General features: G+C 37.9%; 1 protein-coding gene across 5 annotated transcripts in view; it reads left to right on the top strand.

The window, feature by feature from the left end:
- The window catches only part of HECTD2 (HECT domain E3 ubiquitin protein ligase 2), a 66,862-nt gene extending 45,806 nt beyond the window's left edge, over positions 1-21,056 (top strand). The window contains exons 13-21 of one of the 5 annotated variants that reach the window (XM_024208599.2): positions 957-1,089; positions 1,942-2,030; positions 3,489-3,647; positions 5,831-5,902; positions 6,792-6,879; positions 7,150-7,256; positions 13,892-14,007; positions 14,862-15,005; positions 19,283-21,056. In XM_024208599.2, the coding sequence (XP_024064367.1) occupies positions 957-1,089; positions 1,942-2,030; positions 3,489-3,647; positions 5,831-5,902; positions 6,792-6,879; positions 7,150-7,256; positions 13,892-14,007; positions 14,862-15,005; positions 19,283-19,403 (1,029 nt within the window). In that variant the 3' untranslated portion in view covers positions 19,404-21,056. Of the gene's footprint in view, positions 1-956; positions 1,090-1,941; positions 2,031-3,488; positions 3,648-4,482; positions 4,621-5,827; positions 5,903-6,791; positions 6,880-7,149; positions 7,257-13,857; positions 14,008-14,861; positions 15,006-19,282 lie in introns of those variants that run through there. The other 4 variants (XM_024208598.2, XM_024208601.1, XR_002908627.1 and 1 more) reach the window with 4 other exon arrangements.
- Positions 21,057-22,283: the final 1,227 nt, after the last annotated feature.

Genomic DNA, 22,283 nt, shown 5'->3' with positions numbered 1-22,283 from the left:
TGGTGGGCAAGCTAGTGTTAGCAAGATAAGGGGGGGTGTTGTTTGATTTGTAAAAAAACTACAGAATCATAATTGCAGTGGCATGGCAGGGGGGCTCACTTCTCCCCGGGTCCCCACTCCAGGTCCTCCGGTTGGTGGACATTTTGATAATACAGTGTGGTTGGAAATTGGTCAAGTTGGGTATCATTCGAAAGTCCTTTCTCCCACAAACACTATGGCACCAAACAGAACAAGCCTGGAACAATTATGTAGCTATTAATTGAAGAAATTTTTTTAAAATTATACTTTAACACAGGCATGTCAAACGTGGCAGCCCTCACAAAGTTCTGTTGAGGGTCTTGACTGACAATAATGTGTTATCAGTTAATGCCCAGAACGTGATACCCGGATTAATATTTTTTAAGGTTGCAGATTACTATAAATGGAAGGAATGCTTGAAGTTGATTGCCATCATCAGTTAAAAAGGTGATACCATTGAAATTATGATTCCGTAGATTTTAATGACTCAAATGACACTTCCCTTACCTTTCTATCATTAACTTGCCCACAGAATTACACATGCTCCGAGATTATTAAATACTTTAGTCTTTCTTCTTCCAATTTCTTACCCAGATTTTTAACCCACTGCTGCCATACCCAGGACCCAGTTACTCTGAGAGAATGTGGATGAGAGCTATTTGATGCCTTGACTCCCAAGATGGCTCCAAGCTTGGACAGAGACCACATGAGTCAGGAGGGAGAGCGGCCAACCAATTATGATTAGCTAACTCTCCCAATCCAGACAGTTATTTGCATATAAACTTGAATTATGAATTAGAATTCACTAACTTTATGGATTCATATTTCACTCAACTAATAGCTATAGAAATAAAATAAGCACATTTGTTTTATCCAGTAGTTCTGTAATACTAAATATTTTGTGAATCTGATTTATTGTAATTTTTATTGTTTAATAGCTGACACGGAAGGGGGCAGATTTGAAAAAAAAGTTGAAAGTTACATTTGTAGGGGAGGCTGGTCTTGATATGGGTGGCTTGACAAAAGAATGGTTTCTTCTCCTTATTCGCCAGATTTTTCACCCAGACTATGGTGAGTCCTCATAATTTACTTCTTTTTTAAGATTAACAAATTAAAAACGAGATTAATTAAAAACAGGGATGGAGAGGCATTTTTAGTTTTTCAAATGTTTAGCCCATCCACCTTGGATCTTTTTTTTAATATTCTCTGTTGGGTCACGTAGCCTGAGCCCTGCAAGCCCGAGTCAGCTGGCAAAGGCCAGCTACAGGTTTTTCTTTGCTGTGTAAACATATCTTCAGTGTCTGTAAACTGAAGCACAGTAACTGTGTATAGATATGGGACTTGCCTGCATGAGGGCCAGCTCCTTCCTTGAGAATTGTGAATGCGGTAGTCAGTATTGCACTGTCCAGTGGGTCTCAGACTCCTCAATTTCTAAACCACATATCCCGAGGCCATTATTAGAACATATTTTGCTTTTGTTTTTTCCAGCAATTTTGACTCACTCTAACACTCTAATTTTTGGCTCCATTAATATGGATCTTAAATACAATTCTTTAGCGAATTAACTTTAACATTGTCAATTTCACTATTGTTTGGTGATTTCTCTGGCACAGCCCACAACCGTGCCTTATATGGCAATACAGCTTGTGACATTAGTGTCAGTGAATATGTGCCAGCATCCTTCAAGATTGCCAAACAACTACCTGTATTGCTGTGGGAAGGAAGGAAAGTATCTAGAATGAAGGCACTCACTGATATACACACTCTGTTAGCTAAGAAAGGATGAAGGAAGCGTGAGACAAATATATGCTTTGGGGGGATTTTTTAAATTGCAGATAAATAAATAAATAAAATTAAATATAATGTTAATTAATTAATATAAAATTAAAAATAATGTTGTGAAATAATTTTTACATTCCACAGGTATGTTTACATATCACAAGGATTCACACTGTCACTGGTTTAGCAGCTATAAATGTGATGATTACTCTGAATTCCGATTGGTTGGAGCTGTATCCTTTGCTGTCCACTTGAACCTGTTACTTGCATAGTATTTTAATCAGTTACTAAATGTAAAAACAAAAAGCTAGGACCTTCTGATTGAAGTATAAATATACAAAGTCAGAATTAGTTTTTATTATGCTTTTCTTTTTCAGTAAAAGATTTTTTTTGCTTTAAAGAGCTAAACAGAATACACTGACTAGTGATTCTTGTAGGAAAATTAAAAATAAGGAAAATACATATTGTGTGTATGTATACATATATATTACATACAAAAAATACATTAAAATAATGTTAAGTTTGCAAAATCAAGCACTCCAAAGTTAGGAAATTAAGAATTAGATTTTTTAAAAGTATGGAACCCCTATTAGTAACAAGTTTAAAATCTATTTTATTATAATAGTTTATTGACTATAAAGTTTCATCTTTAAAATTGAATCTTAGGTGGAAAAAAAAATTTTCTTGCTGACTGTTAAACCAACTGATATATAATCTAGAATAGATTACTCACACTGCTGTTATAAATGACATGTCAACAGAATGATTAGCAATAGATAAACTGAATTTTTTTAAAAAAATCATTAAACAGTATAGTCATTACAAATAGAATGAATACATACAGTAAACAGGATTTAATCTGCTAAATACAAAAAGAAAAACAGCCTGGTGCAATAGGCAGCAAATTGGATGGTTTATATATTTGTTTATTAGAACTGGCATATTTAGTCAAAGGAAACGAATAGTCTGGTCTTATATTTAAGTTTTATATAAGGAAAATATCCCATGCATTACTCAGTTGGCTGCCTGGCATAGGAAGGTTAAACTAATGGGATGTAATAACAAATCTGGCAGTAACCGGTAACAACCACAAAAAAGGGGCAGCTTCTCTTGATGGATAATTAACTTCTCAGGTACAGCAATAATCATACTGATTTGTACAAAAAAGCCTAAAATAAACCTGATTTCTCATTAATAGTTCCCCAAAACTCTGTATCTTTGTGCAGTCCCACCAAATATGCCTGAATAGGCCAGCTGGTGAACTACACTGTCAGCATAAGTTTGTCTTAATGTGTTTAATTTTTATGGAAACATTGGTGTGTTAAGACCTCTTTAGAATTTTTTAGATTAAAGATACCTATATCTATAGTTTCATTTTAACTTTTTTTTCATATTATAATAGTTCAAAAAATGCTTCATGCTGTATAGAATCTTAAGTATGAAAGAATTCAAATGTTGAATAGAAGTGCATGATTTGATCATGTTAATATTTTTTAGTTTAATAATTCTTACATTAGACAGTAGACTCTTAAAAGAATGATGGCAATGTTGAAAAAGGAACATATTTTCTTGCCTTTTCAGTTTTGTTTAATACTTTCAGAATACTCTCAGTAACAGTGTAAAATATTCTTCTAAAGTGATCTAAAAAAGAATAATAATATGATTTTCTACTTAACATCTGATATGTATAGCTTATGGGACTTGCCGTGTATAACAGTATCACCTTGGATATTCGCTTCCCACCTTGCTGTTACAAGAAACTTTTGAGTCCTCCCATTGTTCCCTGTGATCAGAATACACCTGTAGGCATCAGTGGTGTTTCATTAGATGACCTGTGTCATATTATGCCAGTAAGTAAAAAAGCAGTATTTTAAAGGATAGTTTATTTAAATAATAATTGGTTTCATGTATCGGTGCTTGAGTGCTTCTGTTTCATTTAAATATTGCAGAACATTTCACATTATAAGCCCCCTTTTTATATGCTTTCCAAACCACTCACCATTTTCTCTCTTCTTGAAGATCTTATTTATTTATTTTTTGCTTTTAAAAGATTGAACAAAATTTTCCCTTCTGCCATTTAAGTTATGGGAATTAAAAAAAAACAACAACACACGAACACATGAAACTTCACATCTAAGAAATTTACTATGCAGAACTCCACTCTAAGAGACCAGTGCTATACTTTGCAATCCATGGTATCACTAGATGCAGTAAAACTCTCAGCGGTGTACATGAGTCAGTTCTGGATCTAAGCATTCCAAGCGAAGTTACAAATGGCCTCAGCCATTTAATTGACCTCAGTTCCTCTATAGCCACCTGCTAGATCATTCTCATTCTTCATTCCTGTGGTTTAAAAAAGCCCTTAAAAGTATTGTAATGGCCAGATTCATTTCTAGTAATTTTAGTGGGGTTAGTTTCTACAATTGAGTAGCAATATTCTGAAATCTGCATCAGCACAAGATGACATATCCTAAAAAGAGTTTGGGAATCAAAAAAAGGTGCCCCATGCAGTTGGAAGATGTCGCTACCCTATCATTAAGGCACTTCATATGCTGATGGGTACTTGCATTAGTATTATTTTTTTGTGTGTGGCACCATATTCCAGGGTAGGGGTAAGAAGCATGAGCTCAGTCTTAAGCTTCTCCCCCTGGATTGAAGTCTGACCTGCTCAACTCCTTTCTTCAGAAGTCTCAGAATCTTCGACTTTGAAATCAGAGATGATCTTTCGGTCCAGCTTCTCCAACAAAGAAACCATCAGATCGTAAATTGAAGACAAGATCTTCAGATCTTATTTTGCCTGGCAAGAAACCACTTTATCTATCAGTAGGTTCCATTTTTGAATACTGAGCGTCATAGGTCCTCTTGCATTCATATTGAAGAGGAAGGGGGAGGCAAAGCATTCCTCCAGATACACATACGCAGGCCAGACAGTAGATTTACAAAGGTACATAGGAGCCTAAAGATGCAGATAGGCGCCTAGTGGGATTTACAAAAGCACTCTGTGAGTTAAGTGCCTAACTCCCATTGACTTTGAGTGGGAGCTAGGTACCTAAATTCCAGTAAGCACCTAGCTGCATCTTTAGGTACCTAAGTACTTTTGTAAATCTGGCCTATGGTGTCTTCATGCCACAAAGAGAAGTTACATAAGCATAAGCTGGACATGGAATGGGCTATTTAGTTACCATCTGGACACAATGAGCCTTTCACTCAGGCTCATCACAGTTATTTGGGCATTTTGGGAGAAGTACATTTCTCCCTCAGTAAAATGCCTCTGAATCCCCACTGTAGAAGGATAACATACAATAACAGAACCAAGTGGTGTCAAAGGAGTACTAATTTTTTTTTTAATTGAAGAGCTGCTCTCCCAATATTAGCATCTGATCTTGACCCCAATGTCAAGAGTGTCATGATTATTTAAACAATATAAAGCTGGAAACTAAACTTCAAGTAGCAGCCCTACAAATTTGCAAAATACATACATTCTGGATGCAAACATTCCAAGCAGCCACTCCCCTGGTAGAACAAGAGTTTAGTCTCTGTGGCACTGGGACTCCGGCTTGCTTATAACAGACCTGGATACTAAATTTAATCTACTTGAATAAGTGTGATATAATGATGGTAGGCAAAATGCAGAAGCAGCCCCTTCTCTATAAGCTCTTTGTTTAGTTGTACCTTTCTTTCAGAGGTAACATCTGGGGAACAGTTACTGATAAATAATCTCCCTTTTTTCCATTTGTTTAAAAAAAAATCTAACAGGGCTTTTTTAGATCCATTTGTAGCTAATGTTTGAAAAATGGAATTCAGTATGAACATATTGGAAATAAGTTCTGTTGCCTGGTGAGGGAAAAAATTCAAAATATAGTTAGTAGTAGTTGAAAAATCATTTCTGCACATGCAGAGTAACAGGTTGCTTTATGTATAGTATGCTTTAATGTGGAATTTTGCCCAAGGTGTTTCTCAGTAGTAAGTTATTGTACTTTAAAAGGACAAGGTGGAATTGTAACTAATTTAGTCATTTTTTTCCCCCCAGGAGTTGGCCCATGGACTAAGTGAGCTTCTATCCTATGAAGACAACGTTGAAGAAGACTTTTATTCAACCTTCCAGGTACTGTAGGAACACAGAATCTACAGTTTATAGTAATTATTGATCCATCTCAGGAGATTTATTCATAGGTAGAGTAGTCCATCATAGAGAGTGATTGCTGATTGTCTGGAGTTCAGTGGGGTTGAGGTTAAAGAACTATAAAGCTCGCCCCAGCTTTGAAAGAGTCAGTCTAGCCTGGGAGGTTGGCCCAGACAGAGGCTTGCTGTAGCTTTGGAGAACTTGGTAAGTTTGGATTGAAGTTGGCCTGGAAGCCTGATTTAGGCAGAGGCCTACCTAACTTGAAAGACTTTACCTAATCTGGGGGCTAGTTTTTAGACTAATGCTTGCACTAACTATTTGATATACTCCAACCTGGAAGACTGGCTTAAAGAGAATCCTGATCCAATTATGAAAGACTTGGTTTGCCATGGGAGTTTTAAACTAAGCAGAGGCTTGCTCTAATCTGGAATGATTTAGCTTAGCCAACGAAGCTTGGGTTTAGGCCTGCACCAGCCTGAAAACACTTGTTAGGCCTGACATAGGCTTATTCTAGTTCAAGGCTTTTTTGCTTTTGCTGGGAATTATATTGTCATCAAGTGGTATGAGAATCTTTATAACCTAAATTATTTTCAATTCTGTGGGACCTACAATTAAAAGAGAGTTTATTTCTTCTAATATATTTAATCTCCTAAATCCTTTTCTGCATCTTTCTCCGTCATGGTATCCGAGTCTTACCACACAACTAACACATTTTAAATAGTGTATTTGTTTATTAAGAAAAATACTAAAAACTATAACACATAATTTAAAAAAATCTCTCAGAAATATGCAAAACTATTGATAAGTGATTTATTTGCCATAATGGACCAAAGGTGTTACATGTGCTATAGCATCTTCTCTCTTTATCCAGGTTTTTCAAGAAGAATTTGGAGTCATAAAATCTTATAACCTAAAGCCTGGTGGTGATAAAATTCCAGTTACTGCTCAGAATAGGAAAGGTACACTAAAGATATAAATATACCAACTGAAATGCACCAAACTTCACTTATAACTATAGATTTTGTTATTTAGCTGAGTAGTAAAAATAAAATTCAGAATGAACTTCCTAATATACTTTCTATTTATAATGCTACTTAAAGTAAAATGTATTTTAAAAGTTTTAAATTATTTCAACTCTGTTTAAGACAATACAATAAATGTTAGTCTGAAATAATTTTATTTAATATCTAATATAAAGGATATCAAATGCTTTTTTTTTTTTTTTTTAGAATATGTGCAGCTTTATGTTGACTTCATTCTCAACAAATCAATCTACAAACAGTTTGCAGCTTTTTATTATGGATTCCATAGTGTCTGTGATTCATATGCATTGATGGTAAGAATAAGATGAAAAGTCTTATAATTAAGATATTATTAAATAAAGTTTAAGTTTGGTTTACGTCTATTATAAATCTGTGACAAAGAATTGAAAATGACTGATCTGAATTATATAAATAAACTTTAATAATTCAACTGACTTTTTGCAGTGTTCATAGAGGTTCTGATTCATCAAAATATTTAAGCAAATGCCTAATTTTAAGCATATGAGTAGGCCCACTGAGATCAGTGTGCCTTGCTGAATATGACCACTCAAGAAAGAGATCTTGGAGTGATTGTGGATAGTTCTCTGAAAACATCCACTCAGTGTGCTGCGGCAGTCAAAAAAGCTAACAGAATGTTTGGAATCATTAAGAAGAGGATAGATAATAAGACAGAAAATATCATATTTCCTCTATATAAATCCATGGTATGCCCACATCTTGAATACTGCATGCAGTATTCATCATCCCATCTCAAAAAAGATATATTGGAATTGGAAAAGGTTCAGAAAAGGGCAACAAAAATTTTTAGGGATATGGAACAGCGTCCATATGAGGAGAGATTAATAAAACTGGGACTTTTCAGCTTGGAAAAGAGACAAGTAAGGGGGATATGATAGAGATCTATAAAATCATGACAGGTGTAGAGAAAGTAAATAAGGAAATGTTATTTACTCTTTCTCATAACACAAGAACTAGGGATCACCAAATGAAATTAATAGGCAGCAGGTTTAAAACAAACAAAAGGAAATATTTCTTCACACAATGCACAGTCAACCTGTGGAACTCTTTGCCGGAGGATGTTGTGAAGACCAAGACTGTAACAGGATTCAGAAAAGAACTAGATAAATTCATGGAGGATAGGTCCATCAATAGCTATTAGCCAGGATGGGCAGGGACAGTATCCCTAGCCTTTGTTTACCAGAAGCTGGGAATGGGTGACAGGGGATGGATCACTTGATGATTACCGGTTCTGTTCGTTCCCTCTGAAGCACCTGGTATTGGCCACTGTCAGAAGATAGGATACTGGGCTAGATGGACCTTTGGTCTGACTCAATATGGCAATTCTTATGTTCTTATGACCAGAAAACTATTTGAGAAAAACAGTATATAATTGCATTAATATTTAGGACTCTGCAATATTACGGAGTTGGAAAGTATACTGTTTTCATTGGAGAATCTTAAAGGTCTTTAAAAATACTTAATGTATTTCCTCTCACAATACTGCTAGTAAGCAACCAGTATGATCCCCCTTTTATAGACAGATAATTGCAACAGATTAATGCCAAGATTTTTTTTTTCCAATGGGTAGGATTTTTAACAGTTAGGATTCAGTGTGGCCTGATTTTTCAAAAGTGCTTATCACCCAGCAGTATTCACTAAACTTAATGGCTGCTCATCTCTTTTGAAAATCAGGCCATTTATTTAGGTGCCTAAATGTAAACTCGAAACCTTAACTTTAGATACCAATTTTTTAAAACCCTGTCTTAAGTAATTGCAAATATATAATAAAACCACAAAAGGAACCTCTGTTTCCTCACTTTAGTCTTTAGTTTTAAACCAGTGATTCCCAGGTGTGCTGAGCTAGATCCCCTCTTCTGTGGCAGGTTTGCAGAGGTGCCCCCATTGTCTCTCATGATTAGGGTTGCCAACCCTCCAGGATTGTCTTGAAGTCTCTAGGAATTAAAGATTAAACTTTAATTAAAGATAATGTCATGTGATTAAACCTCCAGGAATTTGTCCAACCAAAGTTGGCAACCTACTCGTGATATAGCCCAGATGGTGTCAGTGTAGTCCATTCTCTTTCCCTCTCTATCATTCTTATTCTGTCCTTATAATCAAGGTGGGACTACTAGGGTCTGTTAATGAACAGTTCTGTGGGCATTTTTGGTGAATTTTAGGTTATTTTCATCTTAGAAAGTAATGGGAGAAAAGGCAAAGAGAAGTCACCCAAAACTCAGCAGAATGAACATAAAATCTTCAGTAGACCCCACACCACTGGCTGGCTGACATGAAAAATCATCCCTTGAAAATAATATTGTTCCCCCCTTTTCCCTGAAACTTCCCTTTTCTCCCTCACTTCTCCCCGTGGCTTCTCTTCCTAGTGACCTACCTTGTTTTGGCTGCAAAAAGGGCCTCGTGGCTGCTCAGTGCCTCCTCCCTGCTGGCTACCTTTTTTCAGTGCATGCAGCATCTGGCTCCAAACTAAACCCTTTACTGAGCTGAACGCATCTCTAGACCATTAGAGAGGATCAGAACTGGAAGCCCAATATGTGCAAGCAGTGATGAGCTCCCAAAATCCTAAGAACCGGTTCCCTACCGGGTCCTCGGCAGCATTTCGGCGGCAGGTACTTCACCCAGAGCGAGTGAATACACCTCCCCCTCCCCCCCCGCCACCGATGTGCCGCTGAAGACCGGGTAGGGAACCGCACGGTGAGTACAAGCCCCACGTGCCTGTCTCCCCCACAACCCACGTCCTGCCCCCAACTGCCCCCCTCAGAACCCGCAACCCATCAACCCCCCCCGCTCCTTTTCCCCTGACCACCCCCTCCTGAGACCCCCCCCACCCTAACTCCCTCCCAGGACCCCACCCCCTACCCAACTCCCCCCGTTCCCCGTCCCCTGACCGCCCCCACCCCCCAGAGCCTCTGCCCCCTCCAACCGCTCCCTGCCCCTTATCCAACCCCTCCTCCCAGTCTCGGCCCAGGCCCTTACCATGCTGCTGTGTAAGGATGCCACGCGGCCACTGGAGCTCGCAGCCCCACCCCCTTACTATGCTGCTCAAAGTGGCAGGAGCTGCAGAGCTGCCCAGAGCACTGGCACTGGCAGCGCGGCGCACTGGGGCTCTGAGAGGGGCTGGGGGAGCCTCCCCAGCTGGGAGCTCAGGCGGGCCGGGCAGGACGGTCCCGCAGGCCGGATGTGGCCTGCGGACCGGAGTTTGTTCACCCACCCACCCCTTTAGGAACCGGTTCTACACTGGCTTCTAAATTTAACAATTCTACACCGGCTGGAGCCGGTTCTTGCAAACCGGCTCCAGCTCACCACTGTGTGCAAGTGAGAAAAGCTGCCAGCAGGTAGTAGAGTAAAGAGTGTTTGCCTGTCACGGAAACCTGCGATGCTGACCAGGACTTTAGTTACCTTGGGCAGGTTTTCTAAAGCCTGGCCTGTTCTGACCAAATGAGGACTAATGGCAGATATACTGGTGGCTTCCCTCCTCTGCCCCTCCCCCATTTCTAGTTGGATCATTGGGAGGGGGCTGTCAGGATCACACAATCTTGTGTACTTACAGTAAATTATGGGTACAGTGTTACTCAAAGAGAACATGAAGAAGAGCTAGGTAGCCATCTTAAAAGCCATTCTGGGTCCCTCAATTTCAGCCCCCCCATTTATGGATCATCCCTACAGTGGGGGCAGGAATCTGACAACTTCTCCGGCACCACTTCTTCTCTCTTCCAGTCTTTGCTGGCCTCTTCAGCTGCTACATCCATCCCGTTTCTCATGAACCATGAAGCCAATCAGAAACTGGCAGGGAAAGGAGCTGACACTGGAGCTTAGTCTCCATTTGTTTTTTCACCACTTCTGCAACCTGATAGTTCAGCCAGATAGCTTGCAAGTAGCCAGAGGGAAGTGGTGCATGTTTGACTATAATAATAATACCACCACCACTAGATGGTAGACAATTGTCTTAATTGGAATTACTTAATTAGAGCTTATTAGTTAAAGATTCATACAGCATGATACAGAATACAGAAAGTATACTTTACTATCCTCTGTAAATTGTGCAGAGATGGTAGCTTATTCTCTTTTTATTTATATATATATATATATATATATATATATACATACACATACCTCTACCCCGATATAACGCTGTCCTCGGGAGCCAAAAAATCTTACCGTGTTATAGGTGAAACCACGTTATATCGATCTTGCTTTGATCCGCCGGAGCGTGCCCCCCCCCTCCCTCCCCGGAGCCCTGCTTTACCGCGTTATATCCGAATTCGTGTTATATCAGGTTGCGTTATATCGGGGTAGAGGTGTGTATATATATAAAAAATAACTGAGATGGCAACTTGTTCACTTCAACTAGCTTTCCAAAATGTATTCCTTTATATACTGGTTTAGAACAAAGAAAGTTTATTTGTTGGGAGGGGAAAAACTACTTTCCCACAGTTGATTGTGTGTGTTTTGTTTTAATATTTTAATTTATTTAACTACTTATGGAATTTTTATGGTATTTTAATTTACATGATTGGTCCACTAAAGGGATTTCTAACACCAGTTATTGTTATTAAGAACATCCGTTCCAGCAACCACTTCCAAAGGAGTTAAAAACGTCTTTGAATGTGTCATTTTTTATAAATTACAGAAAATATTTGTATTCACAAATATCTCTTATTAATCACAGAACATAACTGGATTGTAAGCACCCCTTATCAATTATCCAATCTTGTTCATTATATCATACTTCTATAGTAATAAGTATCCTTTGTTAGTGCCAGGAGTCCCTTCCTGGACATCTGGATTAAATTAAAGGAGTTAAATTATACAAATTTCATTACTGAGTACACGCTTTCCTTTATTTTCCTACTCAATAAAGTTTAACTTAAGTACAGAAAAAGGATTTTCGTTAACGGATTTGGTTATATGGGTTTTACGATATCAGTGGAGATTGAATATGATTGACAACCAGAAATCCTAATCAAGAAGTATATCCTTCCCACTTACTGACCAGAGAGCAGTGAATTTGGTGAGATTGAGGCAGCAGGCCCATTGGTCACTGAGACAGTTAATTCCTTCCTGGACAGGGAAGAGCCTATTAAGGTGGCTTGAAACCGACTTTATGGTAGTGTGGCTCCTAATCTGACCAACAGCATGTCAATGAGTTGCTCCAAGGTCTTGCTTCTGATTGATTGGGAGCTTTTCTGGTCCTGAAATTAAGGTGTCGCAGGTTCATGCGTACTTCTTCCCTGCTCCCTACGTTTGCAGGCACCACACTAGTATTTCAGGAGGAAGGGGGAGAGATTTAAAACTAGTAGCATTTTCAGGGTGAAGAGTCTCCATTCTCAACAACTGGAGCATCAGAATATTATGCAGAAAGAACTAGATGACCTAGAGGACTGGGGTAATAGAAATTAGATGAAAATTAATAATATCAAGTTCAAAGTCATGCACTTGGGGAATTATAATACACATTTCTTTGGAGCAGCCTTTGGAGGCAACAGAAGAGGAGAGAGACCTGGGTGTGTGGGTTCATCCCAGGATAGCTATGGCTAGCAATGAGATGCAGCTGTGAAAAAGGCGAATGTGATCCTAGAATGTATCAGGTGAGGTATTTCTAGTAGAGATTGGGAAATATTAACATTATTGTACAAGGCAGTGGTAAAACCTCACCCAGAATACTGCATACAGTTCTGTTCACCCACGTTCAAGAAAGATAAATTCAAACTGGAACAGGTGCAGAGAAGGGTTACTAGGACAATCAGGGAATGTGGGGCCTATCTTATGAGAGGAGGCTGTGAAAGAACTTAGTTTCTTTAGCCTAGCAAAATGAAGGCTGAGGGAGGATGTGAGCGTGCACAAATATATCGAGGAAGTAAACACCAGAGAGGGAGAAGAGCTAGTTAAGGTAAAGGAAAATGTTGACACAAGAACAGATGATTATAAATTGTCCATGAACAAATTAAGGCTCAGAAATTAGAAAATTGCTAACCATCAGAGGAACTTCCCAATAGGAGTAGATTGGGAAAGCAATCTAATTAATTTTAAGATAGAGCTTGATAAATTTATGAGTGGGATTGTATGATGGGGTTGCGTGCTGTGATGGGGGTTGGGCGTAGCGGCCCTGAGGTGTATTCTGTATTTTTTTTCCCCTCCTTCCTCTGAAGTATGAGATAGGACACTGGACAGGATGGGCCAGTGCTATGAGGCATAAAGGGAATTCCTTCTCAGATGCTTGGCTGGTGGGTCTTGCTCACATGCTGAGTGTTATACCGATCACCATTTCTATTTTCAGGAATGAATTTCCCCAGGTTAGATTGGCAGGAATCGGGGGCGGGGGGGTGGGGGGGGAAGAGTTGCCTCACTCTGCAGCATGGCATGCATGTCGATTGTTAGAATCATCTGAGTATATCTCACCTAATCAATTCCCTGCCATTGCAGAGGCCTTGAGTATTAGTGCTCCTCACTCCTTCCTGTTCTCTGGCTGTGGCATACAATAGTTTACTGGTGTTGGGTTCAGGACAGGATAATTGGGTTCAGTTTAGGGCTTGTGGATGTGTGCAGGAGGTCAGAATCGATGGCCTAAATCTCTGACTCTAAGTAAGAAAGTGTAAACATTAGGAGGCAAGGGGAATAAGGGGAATAGTAATAACACACTAATGGATATTACCCACATTTATTTTGCTTGTTAGTAAACAATTTTAAAATTAAGCGCTGAGGAATTGATCTTCCTGCAAAATAGTAAATACTGGAGTTTAGATATAAACTTTTATCCATGAAAAATGTTCTTAAGAAAATAACATACTTTGTCTACAATGCATAACAAAACATTTGCAATTTAATTTTTCAATTCTTAATCTGAATCTTTATTAGCATCATTATTTATCTTTAAAAAAGTGTTCTGCCAGCAAATGTTATGACTTTTTGGCAGCTACTTCGTCCAGAAGAAGTTGAAATTCTTGTTTGTGGAAGCCCTGAACTGGATATGTATGCTCTACAGAGAAACACCCAGTATGATGGCTACCTGAAAACTGATCTCACTATACGGTAGACTTAATTTTTAATCTTCTTAATATTCATATAGAAGAACAGTATAGATTGATGCACTAATGGGAGCAATTAAAATCTGAATTTCAATATAGTCTTGAAGTACTAAGATATAACTAAGTTTTTAAAAGGTTATCTCAAAATGAGATAAAAATACTGTAGTCTTATCTCCTTAAGTAGGAAAAGTTATATTAGTTGAACCTCCTTAGCTATGCCAAGTATCTTTAAAAGGACACAATCGGTTTAAGTCTAGTCAGTTTCAGGTACTACACCAAGCTACTGTGTGGTTTTACAATATTTTCCTATATTTTAAAATGTTATCTCTCTTCTCTGATGATGATGATGTGTGACCGATCCACACAAACTGGGGCAACTGTCTATGCACAAAATGTAAAATGTATAAAAAATTGAGAAGAAAATATTTCCATCTGATCTTTCTGTAATACCTAGTAACCCCAGGCATTTCTTGTAACTAATAGGTTTTAAATAAAGTTTCAGACATTAATGTAAATGTGTATGTTTAACTAAACCAACATTTGAAAAATAAGGGTTTGTAAGATACAGGCAGCCAAAACATCTCTTCCCTTTGCCCCACTATGCCAGTTATAAAATCTGGCTCTAAATAATGGTGGGAGAGGGGGAGAAGTTGTATAGAGGAGTGTCACTAGCACGTTTTTGATAACACAGTGTTTGAAAATGTACATAAATACTTTATGCTTTTAAGTTCACCTGTTAACTATATGTTGATGGGAATTTTTATATTAAGTGACAATATCTGAGCCTAGGGCATAGTGATAACTTTACATTGCTTTTATCAAGCTATTAACTATCCCCTTCCCTAATTAATACTGTAGATACTTTTGGGAGGTAGTACTTGGATTTCCTCTTGATCTCCAAAAGAAGCTACTGCATTTTACTACAGGAAGTGACAGAGTACCTGTGGGAGGGATGGCTGATTTGAATTTCAAGATTTCAAAGAGTGAAACATCCACTAACTGGTAAATAATTTTAATTTGTATTCTTAAATATTTTTAACAGAAGTGTCTTATTGTAATTTGTGTATGTAGTATAAAAAAGAAGCAAACTGATTGAGAAACTATATTAGTTCCTTTAGCTTGGTTTACAAATGTTATTAAAACCATTTATTGATTACACAAATTTAGCAGATGTTCATCTAATACAGAGCCAGCTCTCTGAACAATGTGTAAATCTGAAATCCAGTTACTGCTTTTTAATACAAGTCGTTCTTATGCTTCAATTTAAAGAAGCAGTTTGCTTTAGTCCTTGACTGGGGCTGAACTGGTGAAAAATAAACTACCATATTTACCAAGAGTTCTGCTGGATCCATTTGGGTGTTCATCACTCTGGATACCGGTCTCTGCAGCTGACAGAGTGCCCTTGTTTCTTACGGCTGATCTGAATCAAGCTTTTTAGTGTGTGAGCCCTGAACAGATTGACCATTGCTTTGGGATCTCTATAGAGTAAATGGATAGATGGTCCAGAGGTTCTTCTCTGTAGGTGAAACAAGAGAGTCTGTAACATGAAATTAAAGGTTAAATATTTGTGTGCTCCGCTGGAACCTTTTATATCCTTTTGAACTCATGCGGGAAGTTTCTCATTCCTTACTATCAAGCTAGTTTTTTGGATGGCTGTTTTCTCCAGAAGGTTAGGAGAAATTCAGCTCGGTTAATTTGGAGACCATACTGTCACCAGAAATTCCTGGTTCCACTTTGCATTGTCAAGTCTTCAGCATCACAACTAATTATAGATCTGAAATAAGTACAGTACATGAGACCTTTTTTTTTTCCAAAAATTCATTTATTGTAATTGGCCTTATCATAATATTGTAATGCTTCTACTGATTTTTAGATCAACTGACTCATGAATCCAATAATGTGTTAAAGGAATATCAAGGCAAGAAAATTGAGAGCTGACTGCTAATCTGATCTTAACTTGGTCTCATTTTTAAATTCTCAAAATTGTATATGATCTTACATATATTTGGGTACACGCAACACATATCTTCCTGTTGTCTGGTGCAGTGGCACAATTTAAAAATGGAGTAGTAGTTTTTAAGTAAAAGGTAAATATTAGAATAATGTAGGCGCTATTCCTACAGTGTCATCTTTGTAGTCAGATTCTTGCACCCATGCAGAGCCATATTGACTTCCATGTGCCTCTTCATAAGCATAAGGATCCACCTGCGTGGATCAGATTACAGGATCCAGGCAGTAGTAATGGCCAAAATTTTCAAACCTGAGTGCCCAATATTATAGTCCTAGATCCATTGTATAGGTACCTAGTAGTGAACGTGGCCTGAGTTTTAAAGGTGCTGCAGCTCCTGTTGACTTTAGTGAAATGCATGGATTCTCAGTGCTTATAGACATCTGGAGCCTGGCCTTCAGTGGCCTAAAGGCTGTGATTTTTCAAAAAAAAGTTAGGCCACTGCTAAGAGCATTTGAAAATCCCATCCCAAATATGAATTTAGAAACTTAACTTTAGACATCTAGCTTTGGAAATCTGCAAATATGTCCAGTCAGTTTCATACCTCAAACTGAGCTGAACTGTAATTCCATACATATTCCACTGTTGGTGCATATGCAGCCCCTGCACTTGATTTTTGGATTCTTTTGGCTACCAATATCTATACGGGGCCATGCCTGTGCTCTGTGTCTTTGTGCCTCCCACCTAAGGGTTTAAGGACAACCCTATCCATCCTTCAGTTCCTTCTCCATGCCTGTGGCTATGAGTTGGAACTTTGACAGTGGCTGAGCCTCTCGATCACTGTGCCCTTTCTGTTGTTTGTAAATATCTTCGTGTTAGGATTAGCTTTTTACTTGGTGTTTCCTTTCTCTTTGAAAACAAAAAAATTTCTCTGAACGACTTCACCTGGAACCAGGGTTAGTCTTTTTAACAGAATAGAAATCTCCACGATTTAAGAATTGTCCTTGTGAGGCAGTAATGCCACTTAATGATGGGAATACAGGTGTTTATGCCTTAGCAAAGGGGTATGTTCCTGAGAGAGGTGCCATTTTGCAAATCGTTCTTGAAGCAAAGGGAAGAGAGATTCTCCAGAAGCTTCTTTTACTGGAGATGTCTGTGCCTCTTCAGATATTGGAGTGGCTGGACATGAAATTCCTGAGCAGTCCTCTTCCAAAAGTGCTCCAGTCAGCTCTTCAGTCTACTCTCTGAGGCACCTGTCTAAGGGACCTTCCTCTCTGGCTGGTAAAATATCTGAGGTTGGGGGAGAAAGGAGCATTGCACCTCTAAGGGACACAGATTTAGGTCCCCCCTCACTAGGTCCTCTCATTCTGCTACTGAGAAAGGTAGTTCAAATGAGTGGGTGTCCCTCTGGCACCCAGTCCACACCAGTCACCATATCCGAGTGCCAGCTCCCATAAAGCATCATATATCATCCAGAACTGACTTGTCACTGAGGCTTCTGGTATCATTCTCTTCCATTCACTTGATACCACCATGCTCAGTACCAAGACCTGTTGCTGCGTCAACAGACCTCACACTCTCTGCAGTACCATTGTCGTTGTTCATCTAATTTCCTTCTGAAGTACCAACCACTACTCTGTCTCTTCAGTACTGAGCACATCTGTGGTACCAGGTAGACAACATACTAAAGGCTTGCCTAGCACCTGAGCTGGTACTGCCCCTCCATTAAAAGAGCAGTAGTTTTTCTCCTCCTCTTGTTCAGACAATAACAGGGAGGGGTCACCATCTCATTCCCTGGAGTCCTTTGATCCCTACATACCAGAAAAGGATTCTAGGGCGCACTACTACCATCTAAGGCCCAAAAGTTCTGGGAGAGACACTATGCCTTGACCCCCATGATTCAATATCCATACCAGGACCCCGGCAGTCATATCCACTCTCATGGCTCCCTGTTCAATATTCATACCAGCACCCTGGCAACCATCCGTCACGCACAGCACAGCCCATCTGAGAAGTATCAGAGATTCCAAACAAGGAAACCATCAGCTTCTGGCTGCATCATCATCTCATCCACCTTTGCTACTGAAAGCCCTGGTCACAGATGCCTCCAGTCTAGGGTGGGGAGCCCACCTAGACAATCTTCAGCCACAAGATCCCTGCACTTCTCAGGAAGCCTGGTTGCATATAATACTAGAATATCACCTGTCCTTTAGGGAGCCTGTAGACAGTTCTATCTTCCTTAAGGTTCACCTAACCGCCATTTCAGCTTTCCATCTTCCCATTTGATTCAGGGCTATTCCGCATTCTCACACCCCTCAGTAGGTAGATTCCTGAAGAGCCTTATAAGGGTATATCTCCCAATCAGGTACCCTCCTCTTCCTTGGGATCTTAACCTAATGCTGACAGGTTTGATGAGTCTTCCCTCCCCCATTCCTTTGAGCTCCTAGCTACACATTCCCTCCTGTCCATCAAAACAGCCTTCCAGATTGCAATAATAGCAGTTATCAAGGTAGGAAAATTGCATATGCTCACTGCAGAACCTCCATATACAATATTTCAATGAGGCCTCACCCAAAGGTGTTGCTAAAGGTGTTGCTAAAATGACTTCCATTTCAACCTAGTAATACACCTGCCTGTGTTCATTCCCAAGCCGTATGCCAACAAGGAAAAATTACAGCTTAATCCACCAGGGTTTAAGCAGCTTCTGCAGCTTTTTAAGAAGCATTTTGATAGTGGAAATATGTAGGGAAGCAACTTCAGAATTCCATGCATACATTTACCAAACATTACTCCATAGATGAAGCATCAAGATCTGATGCTCCTTTTTGGCAGGGCTATCTTATTGTTAGACTCCAAGCACCCACCTCCTGTGATATAGGTCACTGCTTGTGAGTCACCAACCATGGAATATATATGGACAACTAACCAAGAAGAAAATTGTTACTTACCTTAAAGTAACTGTGGTTCTTCAAGATGTGTTATCCATTTATATTCCACAGCCCACCTTCCTCACTACTACAGAGTCTCATAATACCTGGATTCTGTATTGGTAAAGAGTCTGAGGGTTAGTTGGGATTCCCTCACCCTTTGTGTACTGAGGTGGGAGGCACAAGGACACTGCTGGACAAAAAGAATCCAAACTCAAGGGCACTAACCATAGAATATATATGAGCAACTCATGTTGAACCCCAGTTACTGTGAGGTAAGTAACACTTTCTTCGTGTTGGTTTGTAAAAGTAATGCACATAAATTAAAAGCATACAGATAATATCCTAGTGCTATTATATTTCTGTTAAAAACAAATGGTGCATTATTTTTTAAATATTTTTAGGTTACCTGTGGCCCACACCTGCTTCAACCAGCTTTGCCTCCCTCCTTACAAGAGCAAAAAAGAACTGAAGCAGAAACTGATCATTGGAATTTCAAATGCAGAAGGTTTTGGTCTAGAATAAGATGAAATATTTAAAATACAGGATTTTTTATGTAGCACTCACTCTCCTCTTATTGTGCCTTTAAGCTTTTCATGTTTCTGTCTCTTGATACTGTGCCAGTCTTATCCAATTTAAAACATGATTTTTTTTTTAATTAAATGCAAAGTGCATTTGTTTTTGCTGTATGGCAATACATTTACTGCTTGTTTTTTCAGAAAGTAATTTTCATAAAATACAGAATGCTGCATTACTTGACAGAAGAAAGCTGACAGAGGTGACAAATTCCAGGTTACAGTTTTGTCTCTGATTATTCTTGGAGCACTTTATAATTAATCATAATTTGCATCATGATGCATGTTCCACTGGGAAAGGAAACACAAAAGGTTTCTTGATTAGGTAAGCCAAGTGGCAGAATGTCTTTAATTAATACACGCAGTAGCAAAGCGTATAACTGCCATTCATGTGAGACATGGGGCCATATTTTCATATTGAGACATAAAGCAATTTTAGCCTGGATAAAATGTATACAGTTTTAATGTTCTGGCTTTCGTTATCAAATAATTAAGCAGGATATTTAAAAAGCATGTAAATAACTGCCTGTGGAAAAATAGGATTTTGATAGTGCCATTAATTGCTAAAGATTTATTTTTACAAATACATAGTTTTAGATGTTATATATTCAGCTTTTACAGATCAACAGAATTGATTTGTACAGGAATGTTAAAAGTACTATTTTCAGTATAACTGGACTCAAGGACAAACTTTAAGTATTAAACAACCTGCATGTTAATTTTATGAAATTGGCAGCAAACTAGTCAGTTTGGCTGTAGATATTGTAGTTTTGTAACCATGGCTTACTTAAAGAAATTGGATGTTGACAGGTAAATTCTAAATCTCTTTGAATCACTTCAGAAATAAGTGATATCCACATCACATGGAAAAATATTAAAATTTTAACTTGTGAACCATACTGTCATTTGATCAACAACTTTATGCTAGAAATCTTTTACTAAAAGTTTATTAGAGTAAGCTATGACAAAAGTGAATACAAGAACAAATCAAAATGCTGTAGCTTTCATTTAACTTGAAGGTCAGTATTTAGACAATATTTTGTTTTTTTCACTGCACACTAATAAAGTAAATGTAAAGATATTCTTGTCTGCAAGTCTTAGCAAATTTGGAGCTGGGGAAGAAACTGATTGTAAAATGTAGGCATAATTACAAATCCATTTTTATTCACAACCTGAGACAGTTAGCAGCATACAGTATAGTATATTGTATTTTTTTACATCAAGTAATACCTACTGTATGTTCTATAGATTTTGCAACAGAACTTATTTGCAATAACAAAATATACAGTAATTTTTCTGATACTTTTCTTATTCTGGCTATTTCTTCCTTTCTATACTACTTACATACAACCTTCTGGCTACCCTGTAACCTTAATGCCATTAATCCTTTAGTAAATAACTACACATTTCATTCTGTTCTGATCCTTAAAGAAGGTAGTGATATTTTACCATTTTTATTTTATTAGGAATAGAGATTAGTGGTAGGATTTTTGAAAGCATTCAGCATTGGCTTAACTCAGCTCCTCTTTAAGTCAGTGGTAAAACTACCATTGACTTCAGTGGGAGCATATTTAGGCCAGTAATTGGTGCTTTTAAAAATACCACTCTAGAATTATATTTTTAATCTGAAAATGTAAAGTGAATCAGTTACACAAATCACACTGCTTCATCACTGTACTGCCTGAACTAAAAAAACATTTAAAATGGGTAAAATATTAATAAGCACAAAAATGTGAGTGTATTTTAGAAATCAGAATTATGTATATTTTTATTAAGTAAACTGGAAACAAAATTTTTGTTTCTAAAGGGGGTGATTCATGGAAAGTTGTCTTATGCATTTTTGTTTATGAATTAATAGCTATACAGTTTCTCATGTAAAAATGCACATAAGTCAATATTTTTATGACTCAAGCCCACATTTAATAACTGAAGCATTGTTTCTGTCTATCATTAAGATAAAAGCTTTACATTTTAATCTTTTATCACAAAATTGCACTTTGCCTTGGTTTAGTTTTAATTATTAAAAGCTTTTTGGGTTTACTGTATAATATTACCTCAAAATTTTAAAAGCTATTATATTTGAATCCATTTTTAAATAAACTAGAGAACTGTCATTGAATTACATTTTATATTTCCTGACATTAAGTTAAATAATTGTAATTTTTGTATTTGTTAAATGAAAGCATTGCACAGTATTTATGAAATAAGCCTCTGATCTCCTCATTTAACATTGTTTGCTCAACTACATTTTATTTTGTCGTCTTGCAATGTAATCCAATGAAACCTTCCCCCCGTTTTTTCTCTCTACAATTTTTTTGTACATTACCTAAGGAAATCTGGTTTGTATACATTTGTTCATTACTGGGTATCTATTTTTATGTATTGAAATTGTGCAGTCATTAAATCAAACACGTTTCAGTTTCCGAGTTTGACCTATTTAAGTGCAGTATTTTTTCCATTGAAACATTTTCTTTGCACTAGCAATTCATAATCTTCTATTAAATCTCTGCATGTTTCAATGAATAAGAAATCTTGACTTACTAATACAGAGATGCTCACCAAAAAGCCCTAAAATAATATTCCATATTTTATCTTGAACTACCAATGTTGCAATGCATACCATGCTAGAAACACAAGAATGTAAAATAGTGTTGATCCTGAACCTATTTCTCCTTATTTCCAGGAACAATCCTGATCCCGCAGCTTCAGGGCTGTTCTAATTTGTGGTGATAGAAACTGGCTCAGATGTTATCATGCTCCAGCCATATCGCCTCTCAGTCTCACAATGACCCCTAAACCAGGGGGAAATAAGGATAAGGAGCAAAAACTA

This window comes from Terrapene carolina, unplaced genomic scaffold (genome assembly GCF_002925995.2).
Source record: "Terrapene carolina triunguis isolate 2854851 unplaced genomic scaffold, T_m_triunguis-2.0 Scaffold95, whole genome shotgun sequence".
NCBI classification, from domain to species: Eukaryota; Metazoa; Chordata; order Testudines; family Emydidae; genus Terrapene; species Terrapene triunguis.
Note: the sequence above shows the minus strand (reverse complement) of the source record. Positions and strands in the feature narration are given on the sequence as shown.